Consider the following 18575-nt stretch of genomic DNA (forward strand, 5'->3'; position numbering starts at 1 on the left):
CAAACTAAAATTTACTGAGAAGCCCACTATTTAAAGTCAGTAAAGGTAGAGGTTTTCCATTAGAAGCCTGAATCAGTGACCACTGACCCTCATTGCCGTACCCCATTTTATATCCCTTACACGGTAGCCATCTTGAAACCTCCCTTTCCCCACCACCAGAGGCCCAGTTTTTTAAAGCACAGTTTGGAAAACACTGCCGTAAGCTATGTGGCACATTTTGGTTAAGTAAATAGCATATGGCTGTCAAATAGAGTTAACATGTAGGCTGATAATTAAAAGAAAATATTACAAAATATCTTGTAAACACAAGCACAAAAGAAAAATATATTAAACATGATTTAGTCTTTGGTGACTCAGGATCTGATAACCACTCAGTAATATTGAAGACTGACAATTACATGGCCCTCTTCTGTGTCCTACACAATACCCAGATTATCCTTCTCGCTCAATAACCACATAGAGCAGGCCATATTATGCCCACCTTACAAATGACCAAATTGGAGCTTCAAGAAGTTGCAAACTTACCCAAGACCATATAGCAAGTGGAGGGACCAGAATTGAGAGTCAGGCAGCTGGACATCAGAGCACAGGGCTTAACTCTCAAAATGACCCACTGATAATTATCATCACTTTGACAATCAATGGGAAGCGAGTTACAGAAGCAGGGCAATGCTAATATGTAGATGGCTTTACCAGACCCGATTCTAGATTGGACACTTCCTTATTCTATCTAGAAAGTACAACAAAGGCTCAAGGGTTCATAACTTTTTAGATGCTTTAAATGCAGATTGCAATATGAGATGCTTCTTTAGCTGGTGTTTGAATTCCAAACTCTTTTTAAAATGATGGCTCATTTCTGTAAACAAGGTAAAATGTGATTTCTGCATTTGCAGAAAATGTCTTTGCCTTTGAAATCTCCTGCAGATATTCACAGATACACCCAACCAAGAGTTTACCTGTTTCACTGAAGTTGCCAATCACCCAATCGTGTGAAAAGGCAGCCGAGTAAAAATAAAAATGGATACTAGTTCGAGTTGTGTGCTCGGTCATGTCCGACTCTTTGCAACTTCATGGACTGTAGCCTGCCAGGCTCCTCTGTCCATGGAATCTTCCAGGCAAGATTACTGGAGTGGGTTGCCATTTCCTCATCATTCTGATAAATGGTCATAATTTGTTTTTTTGAATTGCTATTATTCTTTTGCACTCTCTAAGAGCTGGCATTTCTAAATTGCTGGCATTTCCGGGAACTAGCATACTCTGGAGGTGGAGGGTAGGAGAAAGTGTGTGTTCCCTAGCTATGGTTTGCTCTTTTATCTGATTTTGCTTCCTCACTTAGAAGGCCCCAGTGCCTTCTGGTCAGACTGGTGATGAAGTCTGGGGCCACCCTTTGGAGTTAGCCTTGGCATTCTGGGTAACTCCAGAGACCCCCTGAATGAGTGTGTTTAGGGTGTGCTGTGCATGGGCTGGTATTTGAGGTGAGTTGCAGGAGGCACCTTGAGATGTGGCATTTTCTGATATGTCTCTATTGCCAGAAACAGCCAATGTTGCAGGGTCTGTTACATAAAGAGAATAAAGAATGAGAGGTTGATCTCTTTTTGTTCTTAAATATTTGATGGATAAAGAGTGACAGTGGTTAGATCAACTAGAAAAACTAATATTAGCACTATAGCTAATTTATTATAAAATATATTTGCATAAAGGTATTTTCTATTCCTTTTGGTGCTGTATGTTTCATCTTGTTCAATCCATTGTTCGATTCTAGTTGAAGTTTTGAAATGTGAGAGGCCTCTATAAACATACTGCTAAATCAAAAACTATTTTTAAAGTATCATTTTTATTCCATTTGTATGCAGAGTAAATTGCAGTTGTGTGAACATTTAGCCTAGCAGGTGGTCTATGACCCAAAATGACGACATACTTCCAGATGTTGAATCTCATGTAACATTAATTTGAGTACTAATTGTTCTCAGTTTTATGCTCATAAACCTCTACCTACGTCCGAAAAGCCCTGAGCCTCGAATGGGTATGAAAATTAACCAGACTATATTGTCCTTTGGTAGGAAAGTTGAATTGATTTAAGATGTCTTCTTTGTTCCTGTCATGTCAGAAGAAAACTTGGGAGAAATAAATCCCTTAGGCATTCCTTTACAATTTATCCCAATTGCAGATGAAATTTAGATGACTAGGACGAAAACTATTATTAAAAAATCAGTTTGCAGGTATGACACAGTTCTAAATTTTTACCATTAGGGAAGCAGATGTTTTAAAAAAAATACCAAAGATAGATTATACAAACTTAGTTTCTTGTAGAAACATGATCTTTCAATTTTTTGGCCTCCAAGTGAAAGATGTCCAACTCTCAGCAAAAGAGGGTAATGTTTGCCCTTTACGAAGAACCTTTTATTGTACCTCAGGAGGCTGGAGCTGACTGGCAGGTATTCAAGTCATTCTTTTTTTTTTTTTTTTTTTATAAATTTATTTATTTTAGTTGGGGGCTAATTACTTTACAATATTGTAATAGTTTTTGCCATACATTGACATGAATCAGCCATGGGTTTACATGTGTTCCCCTTCCCGGACCCCCCACCCACCTCCCTCCCCATCCCATCCTTCTGGATCATCCCATTGCCCCGGCCATTCTTGTTCTTTGACCTTCTGTATGTTCCCTCCTTTCTCCTTGAAGTCACCTTCCTGAAGCTCAGTGACAGTTCTGTCTCTCTGTCCCTCTCTTTGCCTTTCTGTCTGTCTGTGTCTCCCTTTCTCTCCTACCCACAGGCCTACTGCTTCCCCTTCCTCCCTCTCTCTTCTACGCTGTCTCTGGCTTACTGATATTTTCTTCATATGAACACTCTTGGGGAAATTTCTCTATTCTGGTGGCATTAGCTACTATTTCTAATCAAAAGACTGGGGGATCCAAAGCCATAGTCTCATCTGCAAAATTTCACACATCACATTTCCCAGTGCCTACTGGGACATCGTCATTTGCTCACCATTACAAATGTTACCTCACAAACAGCAAGTATATGCCTTGAAAGTGATTTTTGAAATCTCCCCAACATCCCTCTCACCTTCTTTTCACCAGTATATTGTAGGAATGTCCATTGTTCACCCAATTATTTTGGGTTAAAATTTTGAAGCCATTGTTGACTTTTCTTTCCTCTTGTTCCCTGACATTTAGTGAATCTCAAAAACTCATTAAACCTGCCCACTGTAATACTACTCATATTAACCCCTTTCTTTGCATTATCAGTGCTAGCACACTGGTTAAATTTCTGATCACATAGCACCTGGATTACAGAAAACATTTCCCGACAAGCCTTGCTACCACCAGTAACATTTCACAGCGATATATCTCCACAACACCAACCAGTGAATATTCCTGAAATATCACCAATATCACCTTTGTAATTGTCACATCCTTCTTCAAGAATTTCAGTGCTTCTTTCCTGGTATTCAAGGCTCTCAATTGTGTGCATGTGTTTTACAATCTATACTTCATTCCTATGTTTTCTCCAATATAAATCTTTCTCATCAACTCTGCTGACTTTACTGATTTGTAGCAGCCTGTGGTCATCCTGCCTTTGAATTTTTCTTTGTGCTTTAACACCTGAAACAACTTCCTATTCTCTCAATATTTCTTTTATTCAATCAATCACTATCCTTCCAGATGTGCCTAATTTAAGTCCCACCTAGTCCATAAAGGGGCTTCCCTGGTGGCTCAGTGGTAAAGAACCTGCCTGCCAATGCAGGAGATGTGGGTTTGATCCCTGGGTTGGGAAGATCCCCTGGAGAAGGAATTAGCAACCCACTCTAGTATTCTTACCTGGGAAATTCCATGGACAGAGGAGTCTGGTGGACCACAGTCCATGGGGCCGCAAAAGAGTCAGACACAACTTAGCAACTAAAACAATAGTCTATAAAGGGCTTCCTGAGTACTTCAGAACCTCCTCCCAAACTCTTAAAGAACACCTAGACCATTCATTCCAGAGTGAATCTCCTCATGTTTAATGGGGCTATATCTCATCACTCCAATAAGTTTTAATCCTCTTGAAGTTAACATCTTCAAGTTGTCTTCCTGCCCTAAGCACCTAGTAGGTGCTCAGCCAATACTTGAATTGAATCTAAAACAAAACAAAACATTTCTCAATCCTGTATTTTAAATGGTCCAAGTAAGAATAGAACTACAAAAAAATCAAAGCTAATTAAATGTTTGGAGCTTCTGAGATAGGATTTATTTCTCTGTCTCTGGTGTGATCACTCATCTAGAGCCAGACATCCTGGAATGCAAAGTCAAGTGGGCTTTAGGAAGCATCCCTACAAACAAAGCTAGTACAGGTGATGGAATTCCAGCTGAGCTATTTCAAATCCTAAAGATGATGCTGTTAAAGTTTTGCACTCAATATGCCAGCAAATTTGGAAAACTCATTGGTGGCCAAAGAAAGGCAATGCCAAAGAATGTTCGAACTGCTACACAGTTGCACTCATCTCCTACGTCAGCAAAGTAATGCTCAAAATTCTCCAAGCTAGGCTTCAACAATATGTGAACTGAGAAATTCCAGATGTTCAAGCTGGATTTATAAAAGGCAGAGGAACCAGAGATCAAATTGCCAACATCCATTGGATCATAGAAAAAGCAAGAGAGTTCCAGAAAAACATCTATTTCTGCTTCATTGACTATGTGAAAGCCTTTGACTGTGTGTATCACAACAAACTGTGGAAAATTCTTTGAGTTGGGAATACCAGAGCACCTGACCTGCTTCTTGAGAAATCTGTATGCAGGTCAAGAAGCAACAGTTAGAACCAGACATGGAACAACAGACTGGTTCCAAATTGGGAAAGGAGTACGTCAAGGCTGTATATTGTCACCCTGCTTACTTAACTTCTATGCAGAGTACATCATGCAAAATGCCAGACCGGATGAAACACAAGCTGGAATCAAGATTGCTGGGAGAAATATCAATAACCTCAGATATGCAGATGACACCACCCTTATGGCAGAAAGTGAAGAAGAACTAAAGTGTCTCTTGATGAAAGTGAAAGAGGAGAGTAAAAAAGCTGGCTTAAAACTCAATATTCAAAAAACGAAGACCATGGCATCTGGTCCCATCACTTCATGGCAAATAGATGGGGAAACAATGGAAACAGTGACAAACATTTTTCTTGGGCTCCAAAATCACTGCGGACTGTGACTACAGCTGTGAAATTAAAAGACGCTTACTCCTTGGAAGAAAAGCTATGACAAATCTAGACAGCATATTAAAAAGCAGAGACATTACTTTGCCAACAAAGATCCATCTAGTCAAAGCTGTGGTTTTTCCGGTAGTCATATATGGATGTGAGAGTTGGACCATAAAGAAAGCTGAGCACTGAGCACTGAAGAATTGATGCTTTTGAACTGTGGAGTTGGAGAAGACTCCTGAGAGTCCCTTGGACTGCAAGAAGATCAAACCAGTCCATCCTAAGGAAAATCAGTCCTATATATTCATTGGAAGGACTGATGCTGAAGCTGAAACTCCAATACTTTGGCCACTTGATGCAAAGAAATGACTCATTGGAAGAGACCCTGATGGTGGGAAAGATTGAAGGCAGGAGGAGAAGGGGATGACAGAGGATGAAATGGTTGGATGGCATCACCGACTCAATGGACACGAGTTTGGGTAAACTCCAGGAGTTGGTGATGGACAGGGAGACCTGGCGTGCTGCAGTCCATGGGGTGGCAAAGAGTTGGACCTGACTGAGCGACTGAACCAAACTGAACTGAAATTTAGAAAAGAATATCACACAATCTTTGTTTTTCATTTTCTCTAAACATTAAGTGGTTTCTGTTCAATTTACAAAGGGTGAGTGAGGTAAAATAATCTGTATTAGATAACTCAGGGTAGTTGGTGCTCAAATGAACAGAACAGCGCCGCCGAGATGGAAGAATTAGTTTTGTATTCAGGTTGCGCTCTTGATGCATCTTGTTCTCTGGGAAACGTAGACTCTTAGTCACTAAGAAGATTGGATGAACAGAGAATCTGGCTTAGTGAAACTGTCAGAAGCACCAGAAAAGCACCTGCAAAAATGTGAACTATTGAGTATAGATCAGCTGACTCATCTCTATGTATGAGGGACTGCTTATTTTCATGAAGCTACATATCTGTAAAATAAAATTTGAGCTCTCTGGACATAAAGTAGAAAGCGCAGATACCACCGTCATCAATATTTTCTGTTGGACACCTCAACATAGCCACAGTCCACAGTCTGTGGATGAACTTTTCACAGCAGTTTGGAAAAAAAGGAAAGTCATAGAGGTGTTAAAACCTTTTTAGAAATACGCAAATTTGCCAAGGTTCTCTTATCGCCTTTCCCTAAGTTTCATTCCCTTCTCTCTTTCCCGGTGTCTGTGTCATTTCTCTGCCCTTTGCCCATAACAAAATGTTCTGACATTTTGGGTTAGAGCAAAACCTCATTTCTAAAGGTCCCAGTTGTTCACTGTGAGATGGGACCATGTCAGTTTTCTATGACTTCCTTTTAGTGCTCAGTTTCAGAGTTTAGTTTCCCCAGTCCCTTCATAATGCCAACACTTTGTCACTACTTCTTTCCCAATCATTTTCTGAGCTTTATCTTGTACTTCTTTTAATGCCGGTACCTCTGTCTTGGAAGTTATCCACAAATTCACATCAGCAAGAAAATAGCAAAAGGCAGCAGCTTTTGCAGCTAACTTATGATTATTGCCCCCCATAAATAATAAAAGTTTCCATTTTTAAAAGCATAGTGTATTTTGATTTTTGCATTTTATGTGTGAGAAAGCTATATGTATAATGAATCTTTGTATAATAAATTGTATTTTCCTGTTGACCTTCATTATAATGTCAGAGCTATAGATGCAAGTGAAAAAAAATTGGTTTTCATTCCTAATTTTCCCTTTAGGCTGCTGGGCTACTTCTCCAAAACCAATCTTTGTATGTGTTTCCTCTCATAACCCATTTGTAAAGTATGAAAAAATTAATAACTACATAAGATTTTTATATGTAGTTTATTTTTATTACACTTGAAATTCTTATTGATTCTAAAGTTTTATGTTTAATCAGCTATATTGTATTTATTCTGGGGAAGTTCCTTAATTCCATCCCTAACAAAGTAGATTTGAGACAAACAGGAAAGATACTGCTATTTCCTTCAATATTTATTAGATTTACAGTTAGTGAAATAACATATTGTCACTATAATGCCCTGAATTTTGGGGGCCTGGAGTAGGATTATTTTTCCTCTCTTTGAGAATTTTAACTCTAGGCATGGGATAAGGTTGGAATTTATACTACACCTAGATGCCCCGGAAATCTCAGCTCCAGAAACAAAGGCTCTCTCATTGGTAGGACTCTGTAGTGTTTGAAAAAATCGAAAGAAATCTCTGGGAGGAAACAAAATCAACCCAAACTCTACTGGATTCTCACAGGTAAAGCCATACTGAATAGTGGCTTGCACTCAAGAGTAAAAAACAAACAAATGTCACTATCTACAATGAGTGAGAGATGGTGTGGTATCATGGAAAGATAGTTGGTCTTTGTCCCCAGTTCCTGGCACAGAGCTTCTATAATGCTTGGAATTTCCTGAGTGGTAACGGATAATAGGAGTGTCTTTTGTTCTAATGAGGTGACTCTTGGCAGTCCCCTAGAGAGCTTATGCCAGGATGGGGGCTAGTCTCAAGAAAGACCAAGCCTTGATTAGAAACTTGGAACTTTCAGCCTCATTCTTCATGCTCTGGGGAGACACGCTGAAGATTGAGTTAATCACCAGTGGCCAATGATTAAACCAATCATGATGAAACCTCCCTAAACCCCCCAGATGATGGGGTTTGGAGAGCCTCTGGGTTAGTGAAGTTCAGTGAAGTACTGGGAGAGTGGTGCACGCAGAGAGAGCATGGGGGCTCCCTGACCACACACACACACCTCTACATACCTTACTTTGCCTTATGTTTTTCCATAAGACGTTAAAAAAAAAAACCCAAATGAACTTTTTGGCAAACCCAGTATCTCTTCAATTTGGCCGTTCTTGAGTTGTATTCTTTATGATGAACCGGTAATAGTAAGTAAAGCACTTCCTGAGTACTATGAGTCATCCTGGAAAATTATAAAACCTAAACTGGGGGTTGTGGGAACCCCCAATTTATAACTTCTTGATTAGAAGTATAAGAGACCTGGGACTTGTGACTGGCATCTGAAGTGGGGGGACAGTCTTGTAGGATAGATCCCTTAATCTGTGAGGTCTGTACTAACTCTGGATAGTTAGTACCAAAGTTGAATTGTTAAAAACCCAGTTGGTGGCTGAGAGTTAGAGCAGTGGTACAGAAAACACCCACATATTTGGTGTTGAAAGTGTTGTGAGGAAAAGGCAATCCTATATTTGGGGTCAGAAGTGAGATTTGCTAAAATGGTTCTGGCTCATGGAAATATGTGGTTTGGGAAGAAAAAGGATAAAAGAGTGGAGGGTGAGAAATCTTTGATTCTTGGGTGGCCACTCGTGGTGTGAAACTGCAGTTGTGCTGTGGTCAATTGCTAAAGAGTTACCCATTGTAGAGATGAATCCAACGCCTGGGAAGCTGATTCACTGGATGCATTAAGAAATACAAACTAACAAGAGAAAAGCAAAATCTACTATCTTGGTTATTGTTACCTGTTACAGGTAAAATGAAATTAAAAGAGAGTTCTGGATTGGATTAACATTTACAGTCCATGGGGTTGCAAAGAATGGGACACGACTGAGTGACTAACACTCATTCAGATTCAAAATGGATGGCATAGAGGGACAAAGAAATAGAAAATATAAGGAACGGCTTCAGTGATAACGGAAAACTGGATGAGTAGAGGTAACAAATGTCCAGCTAAAATTCTTCAGTGAAAGAATAGCAAGGAGTAAGGACTAGTACTTTTTTTAAATGTTGACAATTTTTCAGAATATATGAATTTTTCAGAATATATGAATACATGATTCCTTAGATTGTGGAGCACGGTGACTTCTAGGTGAGGACAGTGTTTACGTTGGTAAGAGGTAGGGAATGGTTTGGGATTTTTCAGAGGCCAGTAGAGGATACCTGGAGAGCTAGCAATGTTTTTTTTCTTTTTATTTTATTTATTGTGTAATAATTAGTTTAGCTGAGTATTTCTTTTGTGTAAATTTAAATGTCTGTGATATTTCACAATAAAAATGATTTAAAGAATAAATAAGAAAAGATGAATAACTTGGCTGAGGAGACTTTCCTGGTGGTCCAGTGGTTAAAAAACTGCACTTCCAATGCAGAGGGCCCGGGTTCAATCCCTTGTCTGGTAACTAAGATCCCACATGCCAATGTGGCAAGCTGCTGCTGCTGCTAAGTCGCTTCAGTTGTGTCCGACTCTGTGCAACCCCATAGTGACAGCCAACCAGGCTCCGCCGTCCCTGGGATTCTCCAGGCAAGAACACTGGAGTGGGTTGCCATGTCCTTCTCCAGTGCATGAAAGTGAAAAGTGAAAGTGAAGTCGCTCTGTCCTGTCCGACTCTTCGCGACCCCATGGACTGCAGCCTACCAGGCTCCTCCGTCCATGGGATTTTCCAGGCAAGAGTACTGGAGTGGGTTGCCATTGCCTTCTCCACCAATGTGGCATGGCCAAAAAGTAAATTAAAAAAAAAAAGAGTAACAAATAACTTGGATGGGGCTCTATTTTAGGTGTGAAAAGTAGTGATTATCTCTGGACCACAAGATCATCAAGAAAAGCTCCTCCCTAAAAGGTGTAAGTTAACTGAGCCAAGTATTAAAGCATAAGTAAATACGATCTGAATGCCAAATATGTAAAATGGAAGGAAAAAAAAGGAAAATACCGCAAAATAGAAATTTCCAATTCTGCACACAACCAACTTGTAGAGTTTAAAATTAAGAACATAGAGACATTGTTTTACATGATGGAGAGTTCAGTCTTTAGGGATTTTAATGCTCAGCTGCATGATTCATTAGATGGCAGTGCCTAATGTTTAGCTGTAATATTACAGAGTGGCTAGATTAAACAATGTAAGTAAGTGTTTCAGGAAAAATAAAATCTTAACATGAATATTTGCCTCACTGCTCCTTTACCTGCTGAAATGAGCTCAGTTTATTTTAAAATTATTATGGAGCTTTTTTTTTTTTAATGTAGACTGAGGTAACAGGTGATAGATAAGATCCTGAGAAAGTTTTAAGGCTGCCAAGATTGTCACCAGAAAGGGATTACTCTGTTTATCAAGGAATAAACTTGGGGAGTGTATTTGGAGAGCTTAGGGTGGGAAAAGAGACTTGGAGGGAAGCTGGCATGTAAGTGTGTGCATGTGTACATTACAAGGTTTCTCTGAGCATGATGGATAAAATACCTCTGACATCTGCTTTCTGCCATGTATCTCATTCCAACCACACCACCTTGCCCCAACACATTGGTTTTTCTTAAGAGGCTAGAGTAAAAACTTACATTGCTTCCATTTATTTTTGAATTGCTGACTGGTATTTCTTTAAATGAAACAATGTTTGTCTTCAGTCAGGTCCCATAAGAAAACACATTAAGCAGGATGCATTACACTTTCAGAGAGGTCCAGGAGAAATGCAATCATAGAAGGCAAGAGACAGAAGATGATGGAGACCAGAGGTGAGCAATGTTGTAACCTGCTACTGCAAAGGATAAGTGGACTGCTCACTGAGAAGTGTTTACTTTCATTAGATAGAATAGTGCTGGAACACCACTCTTCCCATTGGGAAGACCAACAGTTTAATATTTTAAGAACAGAGACTTTAGCCCCGTATATGAGGAATTTCTTTACTTTGGGAATGATTCTCTATTTCTGCAAAGAATTCTTGTGATACAAACATGAGATGATTTTTCTTTATAACCAACCTGGCTGTAACACTTTCATAATGATATTGGAGATGTAGGCTCTTTAATTCTATAAACTTTTCCATTTGATAAAGTGAGTTAGAAAGAGGAGGAAAATAGTTTAATCTTGGAAATTCTTGCTCATGATAAAATTATAATATTTTGAAGAAGAAAGAATAAAATAAGGAATTTTAACTTCATATTTTAGAGAGCATAAGACTGTATTATCCTTACTGGTAAATGATGACTGAACAAGAACAAGGTTATAAATTTCAGTGAAAAGCAATTTTTAAAGGTCTATTTTAAAACAATATATTATTCCTCTGAACATACATATTTACTCTTGGGAATTAAATTACATTGGAAAGACAAAATATGACTCTATCCACCTAAGTGTTAAAGTAATTGATATCTGATCCAGAAAACTTTTCTATTAAACATTACTAAGCACAGATCCATTACTGAATATTTATTTATTTAGCAAATAAATCTTGATATTTTCATCAAGTGGAGACAGGACATGCTTATTATATTACTTTATTATTATTAAAATACAACCATGCAAGAATAAGAACTATAGAGAATTGCATTATTTCATTGGAATATATGAATAAAAATCTCAAGCAAAATCTTTATAAATGAAAACATAATAATTCTAGGGTTAGTGAATTATTATTTGTTTTATATACACTGACTACTCTGCATGAATCAAATTAGATTTTTTCTTAAATAAGAAAAATGGATAGCTACACTGCTAAAATTCAGTAATTTTTTTTCTCCATGAGATGTAGTACAATATAGCTCTATTATAATATAGTTTTAAGATTTTGATGGGTCTTACCACATTTCCCACATAGCAAAGAATGCACAGTGAATTCCTGAGGATATATAAGCCTGGTTGTCCAATGAGGCAGATTTGAATTTTGACCCTCCCTTATCAGTCCTGTAGAAGTTATAAGGGCAAGATAGTCTTAGTGCCTGCCATCGAGGAAGACTTCCCTTATGTCTCAGTCAGTAAAGAATCCACCTGCAATGTGGGAGACCTGAGTTCAATCTTTGGGTTGGCAAGACCCCCTGGAGAAGGACATAGCATCCTACTCGAGTATTCTTGCCGGGAGAATTACAAGGACAGGGGAGCCTGGTGGGCTACAGTCTATGGGATTGCAGAGAGTCGGACATAACTGAGCGACTAAGCACAGCACTGAGGGTGAAGTGGGTTTTTCTCATAATAAATCACTAATTTAGTTGGTCTATTTAATAAAAAATTAAAACTATTTAGACCTCTATGAATTTCAAAATGAGTTTTTTACAGTTTTTTCTCTTTGTAATTTATTTTTCATGTGAAAATCCCTGATAAGGGTGACTGTGAATTAGGGGTTAGCTAGAAAGAACATATTGCCTGGGGATCTCTATTGTGAATACTCTTTTTGCTTATCACCATCACCTCTGCCAGCTATTACTGGGCTCACAGCATTGTCACATGACCAAAGAGTAATGAACTCAATACTCTGTATGCTTAATGAAGGTGACCTGGAGTTGGGCAGAGTTTCTGAGTTGGAGGTTTGTCTGCCAGCCTCTGCTGGGAGAGCTAAATGTATTAGTCTCCAAGTTTTAATGATAATACCTACTTATCCTGTAGAACTTTGATAGGTAGACTTTTCATCCAAGATCTTCAAGGTACAGATTTATGACCTTCATCTGTTGACTGTTGATTTAGATGATTTCTAAAACTCTTACTTGTGGCCTCAGTTTTTCCTGCTTCAATGCAAACTGCATAATTGTGTTCTGTTGCCTGTGGGGCATCTGTGTCTCTCCTGAAATGTTCCCTTTCTTTGAATGGGTACAAGCACATATGTATGAGAACATCCACCTTTAGTTGTTTAAGGAACGATGAGTAAGTGGGAGGTAGAAGGGAATGTACACAAACTGAGTGATTCTGAGGATGAGTTTGACTGCACATGGAGGGATGTTTATCCTTTCTCCATTGAGTTCACATGAATTTATTGTGTACACCGTAGATGGAGTAGAAAACCACCTACTTGTTATGATGGAAGGTAGTCTGTTAGAGTTAAGTCACATGATTTAACAAAGAACCTCCAAATCTCAGTGATCTGAGACAAGAGAATTTTTTTTTTATTTGTGTAGGTATTCAGTGAGTTGCCTTCCATATGGTCATTCAGGGATTCAAGCTTCTTTTGCCTTGTAGCTTCTTTAGTTCTACAGTTCTACCCACTCAGTCAGTGGCAAGGGAAAGAGAATTCTATATGGCAGAAGTTTATGGGTCAGGCCTGCGAGTGGCATATATTATTTCTATCCACATTCAAACACTGTCTTTTATTGAGTCACCAACCTCACTGAAGTGTAAAGAAAGCTGGAAATGTCTTCTAGTTACGCATGTGGGGGGAAAAGAAAATAGTTTGGTAAAGAACTAGCTAGTCTTTGCCACTTTTAGTGGCAAGGACTTCTATTCCCAAGCTGCTATTTCATCTGTTTTCTCCTCCACCATTCTTTTAATTAGAATCAGCTTTCCATTCCACAGTTTGAGCTTAAGTTTTCATTGAAATATTCTTTAGAAGAGAGGAAAAATACAGGCCAACTTTCGCCTTGAAGTATAAATAACTAGAGTCAGGTATATTGTAGCACTACCTAGTATAGTGTCTGGAATATATGTACTTAATAAATGTTTGATGAATAAATAAGTAGCTGAATATACTACTCATCCCCGTTGTAGATCTTCTTTTCCTGAGGATCTTGTGATTCTGGAGCATGGAAAAAAGGATAAGAGAAGTGGCAGAATAACAGAGCAAGTTGGAGAGAGGACTAAAGTGACTTCCAGTCTCCAGGGGAGAAGAGGAAATTTCTAGAGTAGGATCTAGAATTAGCATTCTGGTAGGGAGAGGGGATCTTAGAAAGTAGATCTTGTCTGGGCCAATTTGTGTGATAGGATGGCTGGTGTACATATAAAAAGAATCTGCACCAGGAAGCAGTATGGGGACTCATATAGGTACCCTTGGGTGTCCTGATGTGTCACATTAGTGAGCCCATCAGGTCCTGCTCAAACCAACAGAGCTGTCTCAAGTTGCACTAGCCATGTAATCAGCAGCTGTGCCAGCCTGCACCAGCCTTTGGAAGAGGACTCTTTCCTCACATGCCCTCAGGCTTCTGGGCTTCCCTGATGGCTCAGCAGGTAAAGAATCCACCTACAATACAGGAGACACAGGTTAGATCCCTGGGTTGGGAAGATCCTCTGAAGGAGGGCATGGCAACCCATTCCAGTATTTTAGCCCGAAGAATCTCACGGACAGAGGAGCCTGGCGGGCTACAGTACCGTGGATCACAATGAGTTAGACACTACTGAGGCGACTGAGCACACACCCACAAGCAGGAGTGTTGAAACCAGAGTAGGAGGAGAAGAAAGTCCCGTGGAAAGGGGGAAAAATGGTGAATTAGATCAGATAATTACTAAAGAGAATCTAAATTTTAGAAATGATTGGATGGGATTGTGTCCCGTGGGGTGGGAGAGAATACATTTTTGGCTCTGGGCAGATCAAAGACAAACGTGTAAGTAAAAAAAAAAAGTCTTATGTTTGTAGATATTTGCTGTGTAATTGTCCAGTTATACTGCATGACTATTGAAACAAGTAACTGAATACATTTTTGGCAACATAGAAGCTTCTTAAATTTTATCAAAGCAGATGAAAGGAGAATCCTGAGGCTCCCCAGGTGGATCAGTGGTAAAGAACCCACATGCCAATGCAGGAGACACAGGAGGTGAGTGTTCGATCCCTGGGTTGGCAAGATCTTTGGAGGAGGAGGAAATGACAGTCCACTTGACTGTTCTTGCCTGGAAAATTCCATGGACAGAGGAGCCTGGTGGGCTACAGTCCATAGGGTTGCAAAGAGTCAGTTGCACCTGAGCATGCTCGCCACAACAAAACACTATTCTTCTAGGCCCTATCTTTCTTTGTATGACTCACTGTCTAGTTACTGCCTTTGGCTACTGATACCTGCCCAAATCATCACTCTGCACCTCTTGTGAGAAATATACAGAAGCTAAAGACCACATTTGACCTCCTCTCTTCCTCACCTTGGAATTACTTGAGGGGAAAAGAAGAGATGCCACTAAGACTTGCACATACAGTTAGTAATAGTGGTTTCACCATCATTCCAGCAATAGCTTTGGAGACACCCTTTAATCAGTGCAACAGAGGCAAATAATGCATGTTATCAATGTAATACTCTGTTAACCCAAAGTACTCATCATACAGAGCAAAGAACCCAACCAATCCTTATGAAATTTAAAATTCAAGATCACCTTCTCTACCTCCCTTCTCCTTCAGGGACTGCATCTTTTCTCTCTCTGTTCTCATACAGCACTGTCACAATCCAGCAATTAGTAATTATAAAATAATAGAAACAATCATCAGTAACTTATAATTATCTTCTCTTCCATAGTATAAGATTCTTTAGCATGAATTGCCTTGCCAACAAATCATAATTCATCTTGATAACAAGTTTGATGGAGTTACATGAGACATGAATCTGGCTCATTAATGTTATTATTGTTTTTAAATCCTCAGTGGCAACAGTGCTTCCTAAGTATTAATTAATCTTCATAACTTCTGTGTGAAGTAGGTTAAATATAACTAAATTTATTCTACCAGTAGAGAAATTGGCAAATCAGTGATCTCCTCAATGAATCTCTCTTCATTACCAATGGATCTGACAGCAGATGTGGAAATAACTGAATCTTATTAATTTTCCATGATACTAGATTGACATAACTTGTGTATGCTCTTGATTTCACTCTTTTTCTCCCCAAAGCCCTCTGAAGATATCCATAACAAAATGATAAGTGATTTATAACAATTAGCAAAAATTGTGAGTTCTGAAATATTTTTATCTACTCTCTTAAAAATGTTCAAATTAAGTAAAGCAGCATCAGTGGTCATTATAGCGTGTGATTTCTTCTCTTTCTATGCCTTCAAATTTTCATTGTTCCTTAAGGTTTTACCGGTTATATTTTTAAAATATCTTTTTTTCTGAAGAGCTTGAGGCATTGTGGAAGAAACAGATTCCTTAGGACCTAAAGTTAATGCTTTTGTCCCATCTTGGCTTCTATCAGAGGGAAATAAGGTACCTCAATGCAACGACATGGATTCAAATCCAAGGCTCGCTGCCACTGATGTGGTGGTTTTCTGCGTATCTTTGGAAAAACTATTTGTTTCTTCTGGTTACCGTTTTCTCATTTCTACATGAGAATCATCTTAATCACTTAAGTTATGAGAGTAACAAGAGATAATGAATGTTGAGTAGCTGGCACCTTAAAAGTGATCACTGATGGAGTATATTATTAATCATATAAATCAGTGATTTGGCTCCAAAACCCTAACAAAAGGAATGCAGGGGACTTAACAGGAAGATACAATATTAGGTGTATGTACTTAGAGATTTTGCTTAACATAGTAGTCATTGTTGATGGGCTTTTAATTTTGGAAGTAACAAAATGGTCTTTAATATTGTTTTGAGTCAATGATTTAAAGACAGTAAAACGGCAATAACAAAAGCTTTTGACAACTCTTAGTATCTTAGATAACTAGATATTTCTATCTCTGTTAGGGATTGGCTCTTAATTTAATACAAGAAAATTCTTTTTTTTTTTTTTTCAAACTCTTCCTTCATTTGTTCCCACTGTCTAGATTATTTTTTTTAAATAAATTTATTTATTTTAGTTGGGGGCTAATTACTTTACAATATTGTAGTGGTTTTTGCCATACATTGACATGAATCAGCCATGGGTTTACATGTGTTCCCCATCCTGAACCCCCCTCCCACCTCCCTCTCCATCCCATCCCTCTGGGTCATCCCATTGCCCCAGCCCTGAGCATTTGTCTCACGCATCGAACCTGGAATGGTGTTCTGTTTCACATATGATAATATACATGTTTCAATGTTATTCTCTCATAACGTCCAACCCTCACCTTCTCCCTCAGAGTCTGCTGGGCACACACACCGAGGAAACCAGAATTGAAAGAGACACGTGTACCCCAATGTTCATCGCAGCACTGTTTACAATAACCAGGACATGGAAGCAACCTAGATGTCCATCATCAGACGAATGGATAAGGAAGCTGTGGTACATATACACAATGGAATATTACTCAGCCATTAAAAAGAATACATTTGAATCAGTTCTATTGAGATGGATGAAACTGGAGCCCATGATACAGAGTGAAGTAAGCCAGAAAGAAAAACACCAATACAGTATACTAATGCATATATATGGAATTTGAAAGATGGTAACGATAACCCTATATGTGAGACAGAATAAGAAAATTCTTAATTTAGAATGACATTTGGAACATAGTAGAAAGTATTGAATGAATAAAGGCAATTGGCTTCCAGAGACAAAAAGAGCAAAAAAGAACACCACCAGTATTGTGTTCTTTGTACACACTTGACTATTCAGATCTCCTTTGGATACCAGTGGCTGAGGAACATTTAAAAAAGGGGGGGGCATTTGAGGTATGAGATAGATGGAGCAAGGAAAATATAAAGAGAAGGGATTGGAGAAAAAATTTCATCTTCAGGAAAATACTAGAATCACCTAGTCTACTGATGAAGGATATGAAAAAAGGTGACATTTTACGCAAGTTACTCCTTCATTTTTTTTTTTAGATCTTAGAGTTTGTAAGTGTTACCTCTCCTCTTAAAAAAAGAAACATGACCAATGACACAGGGATATTACACTAGACCTATAAGGCCAGCTCTACAGAAAACCTAGAAATAACTTTCTATTTCAACTCAACAGATTAATTTAAAAAAAAATCCTTAAAACCTAAATAACAAAAGTCAGAAACATCCCTGTATTTGTTTTTTATGGAAATAAAGCATCAGCTGATACTTTGAAGATACTGATTCTTACCTGTGTAGATATACTCCACGTATGCAGGATGAATTTTTGTGAAAACTTCTTTTACTTTTTCTATTTTATCAGCTCTGATTTTTGTTGCAAATGGTGTGTACATAACTGAGAAAGATTCCACTCTGGTGATGGCTTCCTCAATCATGGCCTAAGAGAAAACAAATAACCCATTTGGCATCAATAACAATATATGACTTTTTAAGAATGTAAAAAAAATATAATTACCTTTATGGATGATTTAAAAATCTATATACTGTACTGCAGAGATAACATTTTGGTCTTGAATATTCATTAGAATGAACTTTTAATTAGTTCTGGAAATACTATTTCATATTAGGAAAACCAATTAAATGGAGATAGTTTGTAAACAGACACCTCTAAACTGAGCTTGCTTTAAGATAAAAATAAAAATTCTATTTTCTGAGGTGTCATTTTTAACTTGGTCTGAAACAGCAAATTCTTAAGTCTAATATAATTATCTTATGAACAGACACTGATGACCTATTTGTTCTTTAAAAAAGTAATTAAAATATCTAGATTTAAATATTGTCTATAAATAACCTGACAAGCTAGACAAACTATATTTTTCTTCTTCCAATACCTTGCAAAGTCTTTTGGAGTTATTAAAAAAAAAACCTCTCTCAATTTCCTCCTAGCAAAGCTTTCCTTCCCTGCAGATCACAATGGCTGAGCCATTTGAGATGGATTCAGCTATTTAAGAATTTCTTTAAATTTTCTTTTTTCATGTATGGTACCATTCTTGATAAAGCTTGTCATCACCCCGAGCTTCCTGTTTC

The 18575-nt window shown here is 38.3% G+C and overlaps 1 protein-coding gene across 1 annotated transcript in view; it reads right to left on the reverse strand.

Moving 5' to 3' along the window:
• Positions 1-18575, reverse strand: part of SPATA16 (spermatogenesis associated 16) — a 252946-nt gene that overhangs the window by 43533 nt on the left and 190838 nt on the right. The window contains exon 6 of the mRNA XM_081570959.1: positions 17779-17926. Within this exon, the coding sequence (XP_081427085.1) occupies positions 17779-17926 (148 nt within the window). The remainder of the gene's footprint in view (positions 1-17778; positions 17927-18575) is intronic.

This window comes from Giraffa tippelskirchi, chromosome 2, assembly GCF_054371585.1.
Source record: "Giraffa tippelskirchi isolate mGirTip1 chromosome 2, T2T-mGirTip1v1.2.pri, whole genome shotgun sequence".
Lineage (NCBI taxonomy): Eukaryota > Metazoa > Chordata > Mammalia > Artiodactyla > Giraffidae > Giraffa > Giraffa tippelskirchi.